This window comes from Thalia democratica, chromosome 2 (genome assembly GCF_965202585.1).
Source record: "Thalia democratica chromosome 2, ktThaDemo2.hap1.1, whole genome shotgun sequence".
NCBI classification, from domain to species: domain Eukaryota; kingdom Metazoa; phylum Chordata; class Thaliacea; order Salpida; family Salpidae; genus Thalia; species Thalia democratica.
The window spans coordinates 28,577,603-28,597,724 of NC_139166.1; the positions used below are offsets into that span (position 1 = coordinate 28,577,603).

The 20,122-nt window shown below is 27.0% G+C and overlaps 1 protein-coding gene across 2 annotated transcripts; it reads left to right on the forward strand.

Moving 5' to 3' along the window:
* The first annotated feature begins 1,420 nt into the window (after positions 1-1,420).
* LOC145849734 (uncharacterized) lies at positions 1,421-18,220 on the forward strand. 2 transcript variants are annotated; one of them, XM_082954776.1, is made up of 18 exons: positions 1,421-1,501; positions 1,972-2,147; positions 5,957-6,089; positions 6,218-6,324; positions 6,487-6,658; positions 6,734-6,814; positions 6,891-6,962; positions 7,024-7,161; positions 7,573-7,698; positions 8,188-8,277; positions 8,534-8,589; positions 8,705-8,806; positions 10,740-10,797; positions 10,979-11,179; positions 12,048-12,118; positions 14,288-15,310; positions 15,435-15,831; positions 16,016-18,220. In XM_082954776.1, exons 4-17 carry the CDS (start codon positions 6,298-6,300, stop codon positions 15,792-15,794), a joined length of 2,577 nt encoding a protein of 858 aa, XP_082810902.1. In that variant the 5' UTR covers positions 1,421-1,501; positions 1,972-2,147; positions 5,957-6,089; positions 6,218-6,297; the 3' UTR covers positions 15,795-15,831; positions 16,016-18,220. The 2 variants fall into 2 exon arrangements, with proteins under 2 accessions (XP_082810902.1, XP_082810901.1); XM_082954775.1 differs by having other exon boundaries at positions 15,435-15,824.
* Positions 18,221-20,122: the final 1,902 nt, after the last annotated feature.

Sequence of the window (20,122 nt, forward strand, 5' to 3'; positions counted from 1 at the left end):
TGAAGAACTTTATTACTACTTTTTTTAGTAATACAAACACATAAACAATCTTGTTCAATTCCTAAAACTGTTTTTAAAAGAGAGTCTCCTATACCATAAAAAAGTGACTATCAAGTTTTTGCTAATAGATATACTAAATAGTCTGTTTGAGTAAGATGTAGTTTTTTTTTTGTAATTATTAAAATAAGCATTTTAAGATTCTAAGAGTGTTATAAAGTTAGTTAAAGAAAAAAATAAGCATCATTTAGTAATTTAAGATTGAGGCACTTCAATACTTATAAGTGTAGAATATTGATTCTACTTGAGATTTAGTAAGAAATAAAATAGAGTAAATACTATTGATAATCTTCTTTGGTTTTACAAATTGTTTAAAAAAAAAGTCTTCTTAATACTAAAATATAATTTATCAAGTTTTTGCTGTTAGATAAGTTAAAAAAACTATTTTATAAATCCTTATGTATGTATAAATCTTTATGTATAAATATTAAGAGTTTCTAAATTTTAAAAGTGAACCAAATTTTAAAAACATCATAGTTATCTTACTGAAAAACGTAAACTTAATTAATAAAATGTATATAATAGAAGATGTAAGTTTTGAAAGATATAACTTAACTTCATAGAAAAGTGTTGTACTTTACTACTTAATTAAAATTTATGTATTACCTAACTGATATTAATTAAACAGTTAGTTTTTATAAAATACAAACATAATTAGTTTTATGTCTCTTTGTAAAGTTACAATAAAGCAGTACTTATAAGCTTAAGAACATATAGGAACTTATAATACTTTTTAAAGTTATCTAAATATTGTTATGGACAATTCTAATAAATTCATAGACTTCTTGTAAAACCATTATCAAAATTAGATTATCGGTTATTCTTTTTTTAAATATTTAAAGTTTAAACACCTAAAAAACATTGCAGTTTAATGCTTTTAGTCATAAATGTATAACTCTGGTAAGGTAAAAAAATAAACAATTACATTTTCAAATAAAATAATTTTGTATTTTACTATAAACATTTTAAATTATTGTTTTCTTAAATCTATTATATATGTATGAAATAATTATCGAGTTTAAATTAAGCTAAAAAGTTTTTCCCGTTAGGTGGCATCAAAAGTAAGAAAAGTAATTAAAAGCAATGTTAGGAAGGATTAAAACATACATGTTTAAAATTTTAAAACATTAGAAATATAGTTAATTCAAAAAAATTCTTAGCAAATAAAACTGATTTGATAAGAAAAAAAATAAAAAGAATATTTTTTGTAGTAGTCAGTAAGAAGAACTTCAAAAATATTTTTGGTAATTCCTACAAAATAAACTGGTTTGTACAGTATTTGCTGAATTTCTGTTTAAATGTTACAATTTATTATTTTTGTCTATTATAAACTACTAAAAAACTGAGCTAAAATAATTTTTCAGCATAATAAGACCTTTTATTTAAATCTTGAGAATTACATCATCAGTCACCCTGGATAACATATTAATTAAAATTCTCTCAGGTTGAAATCTTTCTTTACTAAGTTTTTTAACTTTTTTATCATATGTAAAAGTTATTAATTTTTTTTTACATTATTTTTAGAATAAAATGCTTTAATATTTTAATGTTTTTAAATTAAAAAGACAAAAAAAGTATGCTATTCACTTGAATAAAACGCATAGTTCATATTAGCTTACTCAATGAATTATCAATTATTTAAAATATTTTATTTGATTTTAACTTATAATTAATAAATCTGATTATTTTGTTTTTTTGCCAGCGTTATGTCAAGTAGTATTCAAACTTCTTTGTTTTCATTTATTTTGATATTTTATTCATCAAAAAAAAAATACTTTGATTAAAACAACCATCAAAATAAAAAAACAATAGTGTTAGTTGAAGCAAAAAATTAAAACGATAACTCAGTTCTTATTGACAGTAGTGCCTGCTTATTTTTAGGTAAAAATACCTAATTTTTAACAAAAAATACAGGGGCAGGTACCTTGGGAGTAAATTCTACCATTGCTGTTGTAATAGGAGTTTTAAGTTGTGCTTTTCTCGTCGGGGGAACTCTTACCTTTGGATTAACATGGAAGGTTGTGAATGAATCTATTAAAAAACTGCTTTCTAAACAGTCTAATAAACCTACTTCAAAGCTTCAAATAAGTGTTAGTATAAACTTTATTTTTTATATTGTTTTTGAATTGTTAAATCCCTACTTATGGTGAACAAACCTTTAATACTGTTATATCAATTATTTTTCATGCGTATTAAATGTAGTCCTGCTTTTTTTCGAAAATATTTTTTTTAATTTAAAAGGTATGATTCTCTGCAAAGCTAAGCTTGATAATATTATCTTATTTTTAGGTTATTAAGAGTTAAAACTTAGTTTTTCTATACTAAAAAGTGTAATTTTATTAGTACAATAGTTAAAATAATCCAAAAACAAGTATTGAAACATCCTTTAAGTGAATTTGTCAAAGTTTCTTCACTCACAATCTGAGTAAAACTAAAATACAATTACAACTGCTTATAAGTTAAATTAAAAAAACACCCTGATAGTTGATCGAATTAGGTGTATGCTGAATATAATTTGAACGTTGAGTTTTATTATATTAAATAATTTATAATTTTATACTGAAATTAAATTTATTGATAACTTTTCTAAATATTAAAAAAACTAATTTTAAAAAGTTTAAATTTTAAAAACTAATTATTTGAATTTGGTTAAGATATCAGTGAAACTTAAATTAAACACAATAGTTTTTAATTTCGCATTAGACACATATTAGTTACTTAAAAAAGTCTTAATATAAACCCCTAAAATACTTTTTCTAATTACATAAGCTAGACTTCAAAGTTTTTATGTAAACTGCGTGTAACATATCTAATTGAAACGAGTTTTCTGCTTTTGTCACAACAGAACATTGTTCATATTTGAAATTTAAGACACACTCCTAATTCTTGTAAATGTTGGCCTATTTATTATTCTTTCGATTTTGTTAAAACAAAACTGATAATAGATATTAAAAAAAGAAATATTTTGTTATATACAGCTTATAATATTTTAGTCTTGAACTTTTAGTGTAGATCATTTAAGGCATCTTAAAAAATAACTTTTTAATATCTTCTCAACCCTTACAAATGTGTTATCTGAGTGCCTAGTGTAACTTGGATATTATTCTGAATTAAAAAAAGCGCAATCTAGGTAACAGACAATGAGTAAATTAAAATATTAAAGTTACTCAATTACTACTCAACAAGTTTCAAGATTTTAATAAGACATGTGTAATATTTCTGTGAATATGAACATATAAACATTTTAAGTTGCCTTAAACTTGAGTTTTTAAGTATTCTCAGACTCAGCTTAATTTTTTAAACAGTACTTAAATGTCTACTTGCCATAATGAATTATTTTTAGTTAATTCTTTCATTTTCTTTTTACTTAGATTAGATAGCCGTTATAAATGAAGCTCCTTTAGATCCAGCTCTTTAAAACTCATACTTACAAGACTAAACGAAACGATTAACAATCTAAGGTTAAGAAACTATATTATTTACAACTAGAATTATAGACACTTGAATTATGGCAATTATGCTGATATGTATGAGATAAGTTTTGTTGTAAAAGTTCATACAATTTTTTTACTTTGTTTAAACATTACAAACATTTTCTAGATTATCGATGAATTGATAAAATGTTTGATAGTACTAAAAAATTGTCAAGTACAAAATGTGTAAGCTTCAACCAAAAGCATAATCAAATGACTTTACAAGAAGCTTACTGAAATAAAAGCTTATTTTTCTCCTAAAGCTAAAGGTTTTCAAAACCTGTATGTTTTAATTTTTTGAGTTGATTATTTTTCCTGTAACTTCCTATTCACACTACTTATTACAGCGAGAAGCCTAACATCTTTAGAAGTTGTTTGGCGCTCAGAAATGTCCAGTCTAGGAACAATACTTTTCGTTAGTAATATTTTGAGAAAATTTCTTAGGAAGTAAGCCAGGTTTCAGTTTGGTTTGTCTAAGAACTTTTCTGTACCCTCACACTGGAACAAACAAAGAGCTTTTTTTGACAAAAAGTATAGTATCTTTTGTAGGTAAAATTTAGTAGCAACAACCAATAAAAAACAACCCAAAATTTTCCAAATTCGATTAAAATATGTCAAAGTCCTCGGATTAAAGGTTTATATGATAAAGTTACAAAAAACTTTTTCTACTATTGGAAAACAACTAGGAGTCAGCCAAATACTTTTTAAATTGACACATTTATCTATTATGACAAAAAAAAAGAAAACTCTTAATTACACATTCAACAAGCAGTATAAATTTTTGGTCGTTATATTGTACAGTTTATTTTGGTTTAGTATAGTTTCTAGTTTTTTATATGCAAATTAAAATGTCATTTATATTAAAAAGTTTTGTTTACATTTTTGTTGTTGTGTTAGTTTTGTACAATTAAACATAACATGTACAGTACATTTCTAATTAATAGAACTATTTAAACATTTAAAGTATAAGTATTATTCTTCTTTAGTTGGTTAACTATTTAACTCGTTTAAAGCTCATTGTTTTAGATTATATGCAGAATGCACTTATCTTATAGTTTTGATTATCCTGTTGTTAAAAAGTTATTCTGACAGGTATTTTAAGTTAAGTTTTTTCTTTCTAGCTTTTCACATAAAGTTAAGATATTCAAATATAAGTTTATTAAATTCACCTTTATACTCTCATAGTTTTTGTTAAAAACTTTAAATTGTTTTATTTTACTAACTGCAGTTTTAACCTTACTCAATTCCAAAAAGAAAAATAGTTTTACTAAATATTTTATAAGTGATAGTGGGCTGCAGTAGTACTGCAGCAGAATTTTTCAACCAATTATGTTTATGCAAATGAGTAACAGTAATCATACAGTAGTACAGTACTGACATTTAATCCCTAGCCAAATTTAACCAAAATTCGAAATTAAACATTTAACAAATAGTACTTTTCATTAATTAAACAAACCTTAAAAATAAAGAAACTTAAAATAAATAGGAATATCAAATTTTAGCAGTACTACTGCAGCTAGCAGGATTTCGTTTTTTATTGAAAAAAACTATTTAAAAATTCAAAGTTTTATCTTCAAATTGTTTCCATTGAAAATTTGTAATAAGTGGAATTGAAGAATAGTAGTAGAAAAATTAATTATAATTAAAGTGATGTTGTAACTGAAATCATTCAAAACTATATTTCCTAATAATAAACTAAAGTATTAATCTTAAAATATTTTTTTTCAGCAAAACGTCATACATTTTTAAAATTGAATTGTCCTGAAGATTTTTTTAAATTAACTAAGCAAAAATATGCTTTAAAAAAAAACAAATTATAAAAAGACTATCAAGGTTAATTAAACTACTTTTAACTACTTATTAAAATCTACTAAATATTTCTTGTATAATTGTGTCGCAAAATAAGACTTCTTAATCATAAGAATATATCTTTTTAGTTCTTGATAATAAACATGCTAAAAAAAAGTCTAAACTTTCCTGCAAAAGTTAGCAGCTAATTACTTCTGTCGCTGATTAATTTATCTATTACACTTTTCAAACTTTAAAACAACAGTATAATAGTTTTTTAGTTTATTTTAGATAAATTTTTGAATTTATTTTTTACAGAGTTAACAATCAAACTAAAACTATTATTTTCTATTACTTGAATGTTTAGTTTTTTTATTACTTTATTATAGTCGTTACAATTAAAACCTTGTAAATTGAATTTAAAAGAGTATGTTGAGACTAAACATGTTAACTTTTTGATAAATAATTTTGATTAATCTTATTCAAAAAACTGACTTGATATTTATCAATTGATCCAATGTTTAAAAAAATTAAAATTGAATAAGTTTTTTATTTGCAGGTTGAAACAAAATATAGCGTTACAAAGTATAAAAAGCTTTTTATTAAGTTTATCATTAAGAAAATAACTTAATCAACAGTTGAAGCAATTGAAGCGCCTTTTGAAAGAACACCATCCCAACAAACGCCTGCCAAAAGATTCAGATCTAAAATCCATCATCGCATTGACTACTGATTTTGATGTTGACAAAGCGCTGCAATCTTTTGTGGATGGTAAATTTAACATTTATTTAAGACTTTATAAATAAACTTCAACAGAAATTGGGATTATATACACGTATTTTTATACTATAAAATACTTTTAAAGTTTTTACTAAGAACTAAGTATTAGTATTAAACAGGAACAGCATTTCAAATTCTCTCAGAACGGAAAAAGTCTGCAACTAATAAAATTCGAAACCCGAAATGCTTCAAACCTTCAATGAAAAATAAAGTAACTGTGACCAAAGTAAGTTTCAATTCAACATTATGATTTTTTTAATATAAAAGTAAATGTTTTCTAAGGTTAAGATTTTTAAAAATAAGTTATTGTCTTCATTAGGTTGTTATAAATCAATATAAGATTTTCTAACGTGCAAATATTTTACTTATATTTACTTAAACTTTTTAGACGCAGAAACTGCCAGTTGAAGAGGAAAATGTTGAGAAAGCAGAAACTTTACCTAAAAAGAAAAAAAAGAAGGGCAAAAAGCAGGTTAAAGAAACCAAGGAAAGACAATCTGCCTTATTTGCAAAACAAAGTAAAAGGAAAATTGTAAAAGTTGATTTGAACGTTAAACAAGGTAGTTTTTTTTTCAGTTTTCAGCTTTAATGAAACTTTTTTATTGAGAAATAAAATAATTTTAACTAAATAACAGCTGATTATGGTATGCCTGGTAAACCAACTGCGAACATTGGTAACAATACTGTTAAAGAGCCCACAAAAGAATCACTGAAAGGTACTTATGATTTTAACTTTATCCCTTAGTCAATTAACTTTTAGCTAAAAAAATAATACTTAAACTCTATAAACAGATACAGCTAAGCCTAAAATCCCAAGCAGTTTAATCGAACGTTACGTTGAAGATTCAGACAAGCAAATGAAAAGTAAGTTTTATAAATAATTGATCTCCTTTCCTTTTAACTTTATTGAACCTTGTGAACACAGAGTTGAAGCCGGTTGTAGTAGAAAATGCTGACAGCGGGTTTCCCACTGAAAACAGTTCTGCCTCGTCTGCGACCAGTTCTTGTAAGAACTACGCAGTCAAAGGGGAAGAGTTAGAAGCTTTAATTGGAAAAGAAAATGGTAAGTTATATGGTAAAAAGTTTTAAGCTAAAGTCATCATGTTATTAAGTTACTAAATTTTTGTTTAGCTACATTATTAATTTAAATCATACAAAGACTCTGAGTAAAGAAAATTTTCACGCACGGTTGATCATATAAATAAACCATATTCAACTAAAAACAACAAATTCATATGACTTTTCTTTTTCTTTTTAAGTATAATAAAACTGTTTTATAAATGTTTTAACAAACATAAAAAAGATAATTTGTAAATCAAGAGTTTTTAAATGTTTTTTTTTAATAATATAAGTTATTATTTTGTTATTTTTTAAGGAACACTTTAGTTAAAAATAACTAATTTTAAGCTTCTACACGTTTATACTAAAATAACAAATTGTAGTTCATTAAAAAAGACTCAAAACATAAATTAAGGTGTGCTGGATAAGGGGTCTTTAAACAAACCTAAAGTAACAAAGGCTGTAGTGAAAGATGTGGAACATAAAAAAGAACCTGCCAAAAAAGTAAAAGTGGTAACTGAGAAGAAAGACGTGTCTAAAGGTTAGTGCATTTTACTATGAATTTTGATGAAACATTATTATTTTCAAGTGTAAATCAACTAGAGACCGTTTTGAATTAAGGTATAAAAGCTTAAAAAGTACTTAATTCTTTGGTATAAATTAGCCAGCTGTTCAAGTTTTTCGCAAGACATAGTAACCGGCTCTATTAAGTCCAAAGTTTTACATTTTTTTTTTAATCAAGAAACTTAGTTTGTAAAATAAATTCTTGAAAGAATAGATTCATTATTTCTCCTCCAGTAGTTGAGATCTCTTTATTTGTTATCTTAAAACCAAAACATATAATAAAAAAAAATTTAACAAGATTTTTTGATTTAACTTTTTGTTTTTCAAAATAAAGTATGTACAACCGTGTTAGTTTTTTACAAATTCTAGATGAACTGTATGGTTATGCTGAATAAAACGTATAAATAAACATCTTAGCACAAGTTGAAAATTGTGCTCATGTTGAATATAGTATTTTACTTTGCAGCTGAAACTACTGCAAAAAAATCACCTGAATCCAGACCAACTCTTAAAGTCAGTACTAATCAGGAATGCAAAAAAAGTTTTGCTAAAAAGAGTAAGTTTATGTAAATGTTATATTTGAATATACAGAAACCATCATTTATCTGTTTACAGCTGTAACAATTTAAGTATGTTGTCAATAGCTTTGAAAATTAACCTAACGGACCTTATGATACGCAATCTTTTTATGATTTGTAAGTTTAGTACTTCATAGGTTAATTAACTTCATTATATTACTATTGTTTTAATAAAATTGAAGCATGTAGTTATAGATAATCTTAAGAGGTTTTCAAATACTAAATTCTTTTCAGTTGAGAAGAATGCAGTACACCAAACGAAAAAAGAAGAGTTGAAAACACCAGTACAAGTAAGTTAAGAAAACTGTTTTATATATGGTTATTAAATATTGTAAATTTTTGTTTGTATTAAACTTTTTATGAGTTTTTTATTCATTTGATATGTTTTTAGTAATTTTCTTTTAGAATTTGGACCGCGAGCACTGTGAAAAAATTTTAGATGTGATTGTTCGGTTTTTAGTTGGTTTAAGCAAAGTTTTCCGATACGGCAACATTCCAGCTGAAAAAGTAAGTTTTGTTTAACTTTTTTGAATGCAAACATATTCAGACCATAGAAATGTCCACTTTCCTTTACAGACTGCTTTTTACTTGTAGATTTTTATTTCGGTACCATGTGCTTTTTACAGCTTAACAAAATTCAAAGTTGTTTTGAAATATAAAGGACTAATTGTGAATGTTTAAAAGTTTCCTTAAGGAAAAATCAAACTAAATGAAACGACAAAAAGAGCTGCTAACTTGTTTATAATATACATTTTCTAATTTGCTAGACCTCTTTTACGCAATTATACTCTATTTTTATTGAAGGTACCTAATGTTTTTCGAAAAGTTGAAGGTAAATGTATACTTTTTGGATAATACTGAAGCTTAAGTATGAGTAAAAGTTTATGCTGTGCTGCTAACATTACTAAATATATTTTATTATTTAAATTATTCTGTATGTTTTAGTTAACTGACACGAATCGATTTAAGTCACAGCCAATGTTTTAAACACACTAAACAAAATTAAACCGTTCAAAATCGTGCGTTAAAGCAATATGCTAAGTAAAAAATAATCTACTTACACGCCGCTTTAAAGTATCTTTTGAAACTTCAAAATTTAAAGCAAATATGAAATTTAAGCAATTAAAATATTCAATTAAAATTATTAATAATTTAAAATATTGCTTAAAGAAAAGTATTTATTTATTAATATAAAGTAGTATATATTGATTAAAAATGTAAAAAATTAAACAAAAGTTAGACTTAAAACTGAAGTAGTTAAGAAATATATATAAAAAAATAAAAATAGTTATATAAATAAACTGTCTAATACAAAATTGACAAAATCAACCAAGTTAACTTATATTTCAAATGCCTCATGTGGAGAATAAAACCAAACTTTAAATTCTCTGACACTATCGGTTTGCAACTATATAAGTGAGTTGATGGTGAACACGAAATTAATTGCTCGAATGAAGCTTGTTTTTAAAAGGCTTACTCAAGTCTTATAATTAAAACAAATCCAAGTACTTTCTTAAAACAACTAATGTGTTAAAAATCACAGTTCAAGTTTTATAAAAGTTTTTGAAAACCGTAAAAATTCAAAGTATAAAGCGCGAACGGAATAACTTTTTTTAACTTTATCAACAAATTTAGTTAGTTTCTAATAACTCAAGTATTTTTGATTCAAAAAGTATCAACTCTTAAATTACTAGAATGAATAAAATATTATATCTATAAAAAAATCATAATTCTTTTATTTATTTATTATTGTTCAACATTTTATGAACAAAACTTCTTTATATAATTTTTATATTTTTCATTTTTTTTCATAAAACTTCAACCCATTGCTTTAAATTTAGTATGAGTAGAATTTTAAAGAAATTTAATTTTTTTTTTATAAGATAACTTTAAAATTTACATGTAAAAATTGTACCAAAAACTTACTATGAAACTTAAATTTTTTCACAAAAATTACTTTTGGTTTATAAAAAGTAAATTTAAGATTTTAAACACTTGTGGTTCAGAAACTTTAAAAATATAACAAACTCGTTTTCCTCTTAGGTTATTTTAACTATTGACCTATTGTTTCATAAATTTTTCTTTTAATTTTAATTCAAGAAATACAATAGGCATATAAAAATTTTCAACTTATTTATGTATATTATAAAGATAGTATATTGTTATATTATTTTAATAGAAAAAAAAATCGCTTGGTTAGTATGCTGTTAAATTTTTGAAATTTCTAAATTATGTTACTTAAATATCAAAAACTACCTAAAATTATGTATAGCTGTAAAAAGTTTTAGTAGCACACAAAATAAAAATAAGTTGTCGAAAATAGGGAACCCCTATGCCTCTAAGCTTCTACAAAAAAGAGAACCAAAGTGTCCTTTACATAAATTATTTTGAGTTTAATATATATTTAAGTGCTTAAACTATTAACTTCTTTTTTTTGCAGTTTTTTGATGCAGTTTACAAAGCGGACCAGACTTCCGTTTCAGCTTTCGAAAGATTTGGTTAGTTTTAAGTTCTTTTTTTTATTGTTGTTTAACGAGAACTTTTATTTTTTACATGATTAAAATCTTGTTACAAGTTTAAAAAAAGTTTAGCTGTTCCAGATTTTTTTGAGCTGCTCAACATTTTATAAAATATTTAACAAGCTGCGCAACATGTCAGTCATACTAACAACTTCAACAGTGAGCGGCATGTGCAGCAATTTTTCACTGCCCTTTCCGATCGTCAACAACAAGCCGAACACGACCGAACGAAGCTTGCTAGCTGCGCTGACGATCGTCGTGAACCAGAAGTTTTTGAGGCAACCTTGCGATTACAAGCATCTTGTAGAGAATGTTGTGACTGAGGAGGAATCTGGGACAAGCGGCAGCAGGAAGCCCATAAGTTGGTTTTTGCTCATGTATATTTTTTGAAGTTTTATTTGCTGTTTTCAACATACAGGGTTGCCAAAAAACCTGGAATACTGGAAAAACCGTGAATTCGACAATTTAAAAAAAAAGTGGAATTTTGAACAAAAATTACAAAAAAAGAATGGACTTTTAAAGAATTTTTACATGTAAACTAATGAAATTTCCTTTAGATATGAAAAATCGATTATATAAAAAAATAATATTAAAAGTTTTTTTTATTAAAAAGTAGCATTAACGTATCTTTTTTACTATTAAATACATTTTTTAACCTTAAAATTAATTTTATACTAAAAATGGACCGAAAAACTTGGGGTGCACGACTATTCAAATTCGGACAATTCAAATTCTTAAGAAAAAATTAGAAGGGCCACAACTAAAAAAGTAATGTATACTTGTCAAATATAAAAAATACATATGTAGATGTTATTATTATCTACAAACCAATTTTTTTCATTTTGCAAAACATTAAATACTTTTTTAGATATGGCTTAAATAAAGTAAAAAACATAGTTATTTTTAGTAATTTAAAAAAATCTTGAAAAATATTTAAGATTTAGCAAAAAAAAAAAAGTGGCTTGTAGATACTAATAAGATCTACATATGTGTTTTTAATTTTTTTTAATTTATAACTTTTATCGAGATATAGTCTTTTTAATATTTTTTAAGAATTTGAATTGTCGGAATTTGAGTTGTCCGAATCTGAATTGTCATGTAACCAAAAACTTGTTGTTTTAGAAACCTTGAAAAAGTTTTTAAAAAACCTTTGGCAACCCTGAACATATCACATGTTTTAGTTAGAATATTTTGTTTGTATAAGACTTTAATAAGTCTTTTAAATTTAGGTAGAAATGGGCTTCTGAAGTTGCCTGCAACACACACGATCGACAGAAGTACCCAGAATCATATCGTAACGGTGAGTTTGAAGCTTGTTTGTTGGCCGCAAGAGGCATTTCAAGTAAAATTTTTAGTTCTAGCTGGCTATACTCGCAAATAATTTTTATTTTAAAACTTTAAAAAAGTTTTCCAATTACTATTTTTTTATAGAATTTTTTCTTGTTTTGAACTTTTACTTTATGTTAAAAAGTTAAAATTAATAATGTTAAATACGAATGAAAGTTAAAAATACGACAAGAAAGGCGAATTAATAAATATCTCCTTTAATTTAAGTAAACACAATTAGTTATTAAAAATAAGTTTTAACTAAAAAATATCTTATATTTTATATTTACATTAATCTAAAATTATATTCTTTAATAACTTAATTTTCAATTTCGAATTTCAAAAATAATCGTTAAAAGCAAAAACAACAATTCAGTCATTTAATTCAGTACACGTTCTTCAAAATATTATTTTTTAGTTATCATTAAGTATTAGTAGAATTTTTTTTAAATTAAAAAAAAAGTATCCATACCAAACTACATATTAGATTTTAAAAATCAATTATATGTAAGAAATAAAACTAACAATTTAGTTTATCAATAGTTGTATATAGTAATTCCTCTTATTGGTTGTAGTGTTATTTTAAACTGCTATATAATGTTGTTGATTAGTTTAGGTTTTCTATTAAAAGTAATTTTTTAGGAAGTTTGTTAGTTGTTTAATTTAAAAAATGTATCAAAAAAGGTAAGCAATGAAATTGAAAATAGTTTTTGTAATGATTGCACTTTGAAAAATAAGTTTTGAATATAATAAAATTTTTGTTAAATTATAATGCAAAACTATTTAATTATTACCTTCTAATTTTTTCGAGCTATCCTTTTAACCTTGGTTTATTAAAATTGAATAACCAGCAAAAGTTATTTGGCTTTTATGATAACAACTTTTAGTTTTTATAGAATCTTTTATTTGATTAGTAAAGTAAGTTATTTCGCATAAAAAATGCTGTAAAATTAAGTTGTATTCAAATAATTATTATACGAACTAAGTATTATTGTATGCTTGATATTTTTGTGTAACTAGAAATTTATGCAAAGTTAATCGAATGAAAGTTGAACTATCTAATGTAAACAAAGAAAAAAAGGTAGAATTAGAGTTACATTCGGTGAAGTGTTTAGGAGAATTGATATTTACAACGCGCTTTATTGACTATATAAATCTCTTTGTTCTTATTAAAATTTTATTTTTGTAAACTTCCATGAAAGTTCTGTACAGTAGAATAGCTGTAGAAGAAATATAGTATCATTAGGTAAATTTTGTTTAATTTTTTTCATGTTAAGAATTTTTTTTGCAATTTCTCATTAATCTTATTGGAAAATTAAAAAAGTAAGATAAAAGAAAATTTATTTTGTTGTAAAATTTTAGTTTTGCTTTTATACAATTTAATTATTAGTGAAATTTTAATACTTAAACTGTGCATTATAATTTAAATGTAGTTAAGCGTTTAAAAGTTTAAAAAATTATTTCAAATAAAAGAAAAATGTTATCGATTTTGTTTACAAAAAAGAAAGAAAGTTTCAATACTGCTTTATGATAGAAAAAGAGGTAAAAATCTAGACTGTATAATCTTAGGTCTGAAACAATGTTGGCTCTGAGGGCTACAGTTAGCGCTACAGAGCTAAAAAAAAATTACATTTTGTTCTGGTAATGTGAGAGACTTTCGTCATTTGAAACTGAATTAGTTTTGGCTTAAAACTTTGAAAATACATTTAGGTTATAGCCTATTGAGATTATAAAATAACGTAATTTTGTTTCATTGAAAAAATAAAAAATAAAATATGATATTTTTTAACACAAAGAATTGGTTCAAACTCAGTCAGTTTCTAGAATGCATTTTTTATTGTTGTGTTTATTTAAAAGTTTTATTACAGTTTATAATTCCTAGACAAATAAACAATGCTTTTGTATTTTTAATATACTACGTGTCTTATTTTATTGTTAATATGACATTTCTTAAAAAAATAATAAAATTTACAGCTTTCTGCTATGCAGTTAATGTGCAGTACTAACACAGTATGTATTTAAGTCCTGGTTAGTATGCACGTTTTAAAACGTAAACAGATTGACAATGTTATTGTTTGCGGGTGTGGTGTGGTTTTGCTGCTTTTATAAATTAACTTCACTTAATTGAAATATTTTATTGCAGACTCAAGAAGAGATTCAAAAGCGCTACAGCCAGGCCTCGAACTCGCCCTGCTCCAGAGACAGCTTCAAATCGGTGCTGCTCAACTCGAAAAGCAACTCGCCTTTCCACTCCAACTCACAAGACCCGAAGATCAATCCCTCGGCGCTTTACTCAAAACTCATGCACGAACAGAAGCGGCAGAAGAGAGCGCTGCAGTCGCGGCCGACCACTTCGCAGTATTCCTTCCATGGCAGACGTAAGGTTCCCGGGAGCAACTTTTTGTACGAACATATTACTAACAGCATGCAGAAGGTGGGAAGAGCTGCCAGGAGTTCGGGTTACCAGCGAGGCTACAGAAACAGCCGCTTTCAACAGCCAGCTGTGGAAAGTGAAGGCTTCGAGCTTAGCAACGAGCAATTTCCACCGCTGGTGAGCTCAAACGAACTCGATCAAGCAAACAAAGCAGTTGTTGAAGTGCCACAACAGATGCTTTACAACGCGGTTGATTCAGAAGCACAGTCCGAGTCACCGATGAGCCAAAGGGAAATCCCCAGCATTGAGACAATAGACCCGGCAATCATATCTCAACAGCTTGAGGTTAAGCAGCCTGATGATCCCATCGAAGCTTTTCCGAAATCATCGCACTGCAGTAGTCAAGTTGTGATTGTCCCGTCGCCACACGTGCCACCTCCTGCCGCCTGTCCAGTAAACGCAGCAGTCCCTCCTCCACAAGTTTACGTCAACCAGCCGCAAGTTCCACAACATCCCGGAGTATGCTACACTAACACCCCGCCACCGAACTACTACGGACCTCCAAGCGGACAAATGTACGCGCATCCACCCAGCCCCGGCTACTACCCACCACCACCGCCGCCACCTGCTCAATACGCGTTGCCTTACGGACCGGGACAGCAACCGTTGGTGCAAGCGCAGCCACCGCCGATCATGCAGCAGACTTACCAGCAACCACCGCCGATGGTCCAGCCCGGCTACCAACATCAGGCTCAGTACTTTGTGCACCCACAAGCACAAAACTACGTACAGGTTTGTTAAAGTGTCAGTAGCAATGTTAAGCCAGTTTTTTCTAAGACTGAATTTATTAAAATTTTATAAAAAAGTAAAAATACTTATTGATTTATCGTTGCATTGATCACAACTAATTAAACAGGAGCTGCCGAACTATCCGCATATTCATCCAATGACTTATCTTCACGAGTCGATGAATCCCATGATGCCCATGCAAATGATGCCACACCAACAGCAGGTTCATCAACCGCAGCAGCCGATGCACTACCCGGTTGAGCCACCACAGCTCCCGCACCACTCGCAGTATATTTCACTGGACGGAGCGTTGATCTACGGCGGCAAACCGACTCCGGTCCGAGGAAGCGCGTCCGACGTGTACTACGGCACCACTTTTGCTCCCAGATACCCAAGAAGGTGCAGGAAGGGACCGAACGCCCTCGAAATAAGGGCCCCTTCGACTGAGGAAGAAGGTGATGACGCGTCTGCGGAAGAAGAGCTCTAATAACGACCAGAAAAGAATCAGCAGGACCTGGTTAGAGGTTTTTTAAATTTAGTTGGTAGATCTGTAAAGCTTTTAGAATTTAAATTAGTTTGCAATTGTGAGTATTTTTAAGCTGTGTTTTTATTTAAAAAAAGTTTGGTTATGTATTTTACTAGGTTTGATTTTATACACTTCTGTAGCATAAAAAAACATAAAAATAAACAAATATAATTTAATTCCAGAAATTCGTCTTCAATGGGTAGAAGATACATGAAGATGGAATGTGAAACAAAATTGACAAGTTTTTGCTGCATCTCGAGTTTCTATGAATACCTATCTAAAAGATGTCCGTTTATTTTTGGAAACTGTAGTTTGGTATTTACGTATGTTTTTTTTCAGTAAGATTTACACTAAAGTTGTTTTTTTTGGTGTTTATCTATTGCGAAAACGACCACAATTTTTATTTTATATTTAATTCCATATTACTGACATTCGTTATGATAGTTGTATTTTCCAATTATTGTTAAGCATCCCAAAAATTGTAATATTAGGAGATTTATGATACTTATTTCAAGTTGATGTTTTTAAATTTTAAATATTTAGATCTATTTTTGATAATTATTTCGACCAAATATTTCCATGCTCCTTATTTCCATGTTTACACTTTTTTTAACAAAAAAAAATTTTGGTTCTGGATATCTGAATTGTTTGTTGTCCACTACGAAAGTTAAAAACTGAATCTTTCTTTGCGTCTAGTTATGAACTGATTTTTTTCTTCTTACTACACCACTTTTTAATAATTTTTTCCACTGATACTTAAACAAGTTTTTAAATCTTCCACCTTGAGTTTATTTTTATTTTGCTGTAACTTTTCAAACTCACTGAAGTGCTCTTTACCAAGTGTCCTTGTATTAAAAGTTTAAAGCTGGTATACACAAAAGTAACTTTTAAACTACTTTTACTGCAGTTTTTTTTAATTTTCACAGTACGTCAAAACATCTAAAAGAACTATTATAATTATAATCAAAAACATAATCATAAGATTTTAAAATTACATAATGTTAAACTATATAGAAGAACTTTATATCCAAAAATATCCGTAAAAGTGGTGCTGTCATGCGTATCATTCGAAGCAGCCTTCTACTTATCAGAGGCCTTATTTTTCATAATAGCTTCACTCTACCAAAAGCCTGCACTGCTCTTAGGTAAATTAGGATGCTTTAGCTTAGTGAGAGTGATTAAGTGTGTGTTTTGAATGCAGTTAAAAGTTTTATATAGCTTGTTGGCCTGTATAGTAAGTTTTAAGTTTTGTTACACTTATCAGTTACAGATAATTGTGCAAGCCATAGATTAAAACTTTGGCCAAGGTTTCAGCATTTAAAAATTGGCCGAAATTATGTGTAAGCCATACACACCGTCCTTACAAGTAATTAGGACAGAAATCATTGAGTTGCCAACTCTAAATTTAAATATGTGTCTAAGTAATAACGTGTCTGAAATATCTTAGAATTTTCGAAATATTAAATAAATTTTAGTTCTTTGTACCCAATTCGCAAGCAGTTGAAGTTGCTCGTAAATAATTTTTCAAACAACTAAAAGCGTTCGATGATTATTAAAAAATATTTTATTTTAATTACCGTTGCTAGCTACGTTCTTTTTCAAACTTTTACATCAGGCAGCTATAAGTAAGAGTTTTTCAGCCGGGTAAATGCGTGCTCAATTTTCAAGGCTGCGTTTCAACTTATACGCTGTTTGAAAATTACATTTCACGGAAGGCAAGCGTTTGGTATCTGTTGCTCGATTACTTGTTTCATCTGATTGTATTTCTTAAACACCGCTTTTCATCCCTTCGCTTGTCGTAGACTGCTTTAGTATGGGGTTCGTGGACAGCTTGAAGTTACAATTTTAATGAGAATATTGCTATAAACAGTAATTTCAGCTTTAAAATGCACAAAGCTTCTAGACGTATAGATACAAAGTTTGAGTAGTGACAATTGCTAATTAAGTTAGTAGCTAGGTATTTTTATCTAGGGTATTCTAAAAGCTGCTCGTGTTGTGTTTAATTTGAAGCAAAGTTTTTACATGACTTGTGTTTAGAATTTAACTTTTAAACTTTTTTATTTATTTCCTATTTTTATCACTCTTACACATATAGTTTTCAACGTTTAAGAAATATCAGGCCAAATAGTTTTACGTTTGACTAATTTATTCCAAACAAACGGTTTAAAAAAATAGTTTGTCATTAAAAAAATGAAAGTCTTTATGACTTTTCACAAAAAAAATAATAAAAGTTGTAAAACCCAAAAAAATGTTAAGTTTATCGCATACAATCCCTTTTTTTTATACAACTTTACCTTATTTTTAAATTCATCAAAATACACATTTTAGTCACAAAAATACATGATAAGTTACACAAAATAATTAAAAATCTGCTAATTTAATTTATGTACAGTAAAATACAAAATTATATTCATAAAGTTTACCTCTTTCTCACACATATACATTTTTTGTATGCGTTTTGCAGCTATCAGTGTTTATTGAATCAATTTTTAAACTTTTTTTATCATGAATTTGGAACTTTTAAGTACGTAATCTATATTTTTTGAAATTATTTAAAGTTGTTTTTTATTCAATAGTTTCAAACCGACTGAAGTTCTAGTCTGTAAATTTTAATTTGAGTTGTATATATTTTGGGTGAGTCGATTGAAATTTGCTGTGTATGTTATAATTTTTCTATCATTTTTAAATAGAGAAAAAAATCTTCATAGACTTTAAAATGAGTTTTTAATATTGTTAAAAGAGTTATTTAAATTTCTAAGACGTTAAATATTTTTTTTAATGAAAGTTCATCATGTTATTTATTCTCTACGGTGTTTTCAATAATGAACTTTTTTTCTTGTAAATATTGTTTCAATTGTGTTTTTAAATGACTTTCTTTATTCACATTTCTAATAAAATAGTTCTTGTCAATATTTGTACGTGAGTTTGTATAAAGTAGGCAAAATACAAAAGTAAATAATAAAAGTTTAATTTTAACTAAAAGTATATTTTTGCTTTACTAAATCAAATTTTAGTTAAGTTGGGATTATTAGATAGCTTTAGAAAACATTTTAAAATGTATTTTCTTGTAATCTATAATTTAGGTCTATTTAGCTAGTAGCTTTTAAAATATTAAAGTAGTTTTAAACTACTTAAGTTTCAAGTAATACTACTAACAAAAAATAGTAAATAGTCCAGTAATAGTTATAAGAATGTCTTTTGAATAATCTAGTTTATTTATGTTTTTGATAAAAATAATTTAAGTTGATTTGGTTTACTAAATAACATAAGTTAAATAAGTTAAAGTATTTTAAAGTCTTCTATAATTTAGAACATAAAAAAAATAAGCAAAACTTTTGCAAAAAAAAAAAAGAAAAGAAGTTACTGTACAAACATTTTGAAGGTTGTGCTTAATTGTTGAAAAATATCACAGGAATAAACAAAAGGAATGAAAAAAGTTAAAAAATATTTCAACAATTTTACTGATATGCCCTTTAAAAAGTAAAATAATCTAAAAGTTTTAATACCATTTGCTTAATTTAAGTGATTATTCTTAACTTTATAGTTATTTAAATTTTAAAGTTAAAATTTTTTATTTGAATTTTATTACTTAACTTTTTAAACAGCTACAATAATAAGTTATATCAAAACTAAAACATTTAAAAAAAAATATTTACGCAAAAGTTATCAAAAAATATTGGTTTAATTCTTATAATACATTCATACAAAACAAAAAACTAGGCAAAAATGGTGTATATTTCTGAAACATAACATGGACGAAAACCTATTTAAGCACAAAATACTTTTTAAAACAACAAACATGAATTTTAGCACAAACATCAAGCACTTTAAAGTGTTACGATATATTGTGAAAGTAGCTCGAACTCGAGTTTTTTTTTTGGATCGTAACTTGCGCTTAAAAATCTCAAAACTGGCCGAAGTCACTAGCGAGATGTTGCATCAGAAGAGTGGCATTCATGCGACGTGGCAACAAGTTTATTGAGAGAAGCAGAGTGGAGGCCGTTCGACCCTTGGGGTGAAAGAGGCGGACTTTCGAATTAGGTAATCTCGTTTAGCTTGTTGTTTCTTAATTACTTTTATTTGCCCAAAAATGTTTTACTTGGTTTAGTCTTAATTTAAAGAGCTAGTTTATTTTTTTAGACAATTTAAAATAAATTATCTTAAAAGTTTACACGAGTACTAAAAATTTGGTTGATTTCTTGAAATTTTAAATGTAATATATACTTTTAAAATTGAACAAATAAACAGATCTTCGATAGGCGTACTTAAAATTATTTGAAAATAAAGTC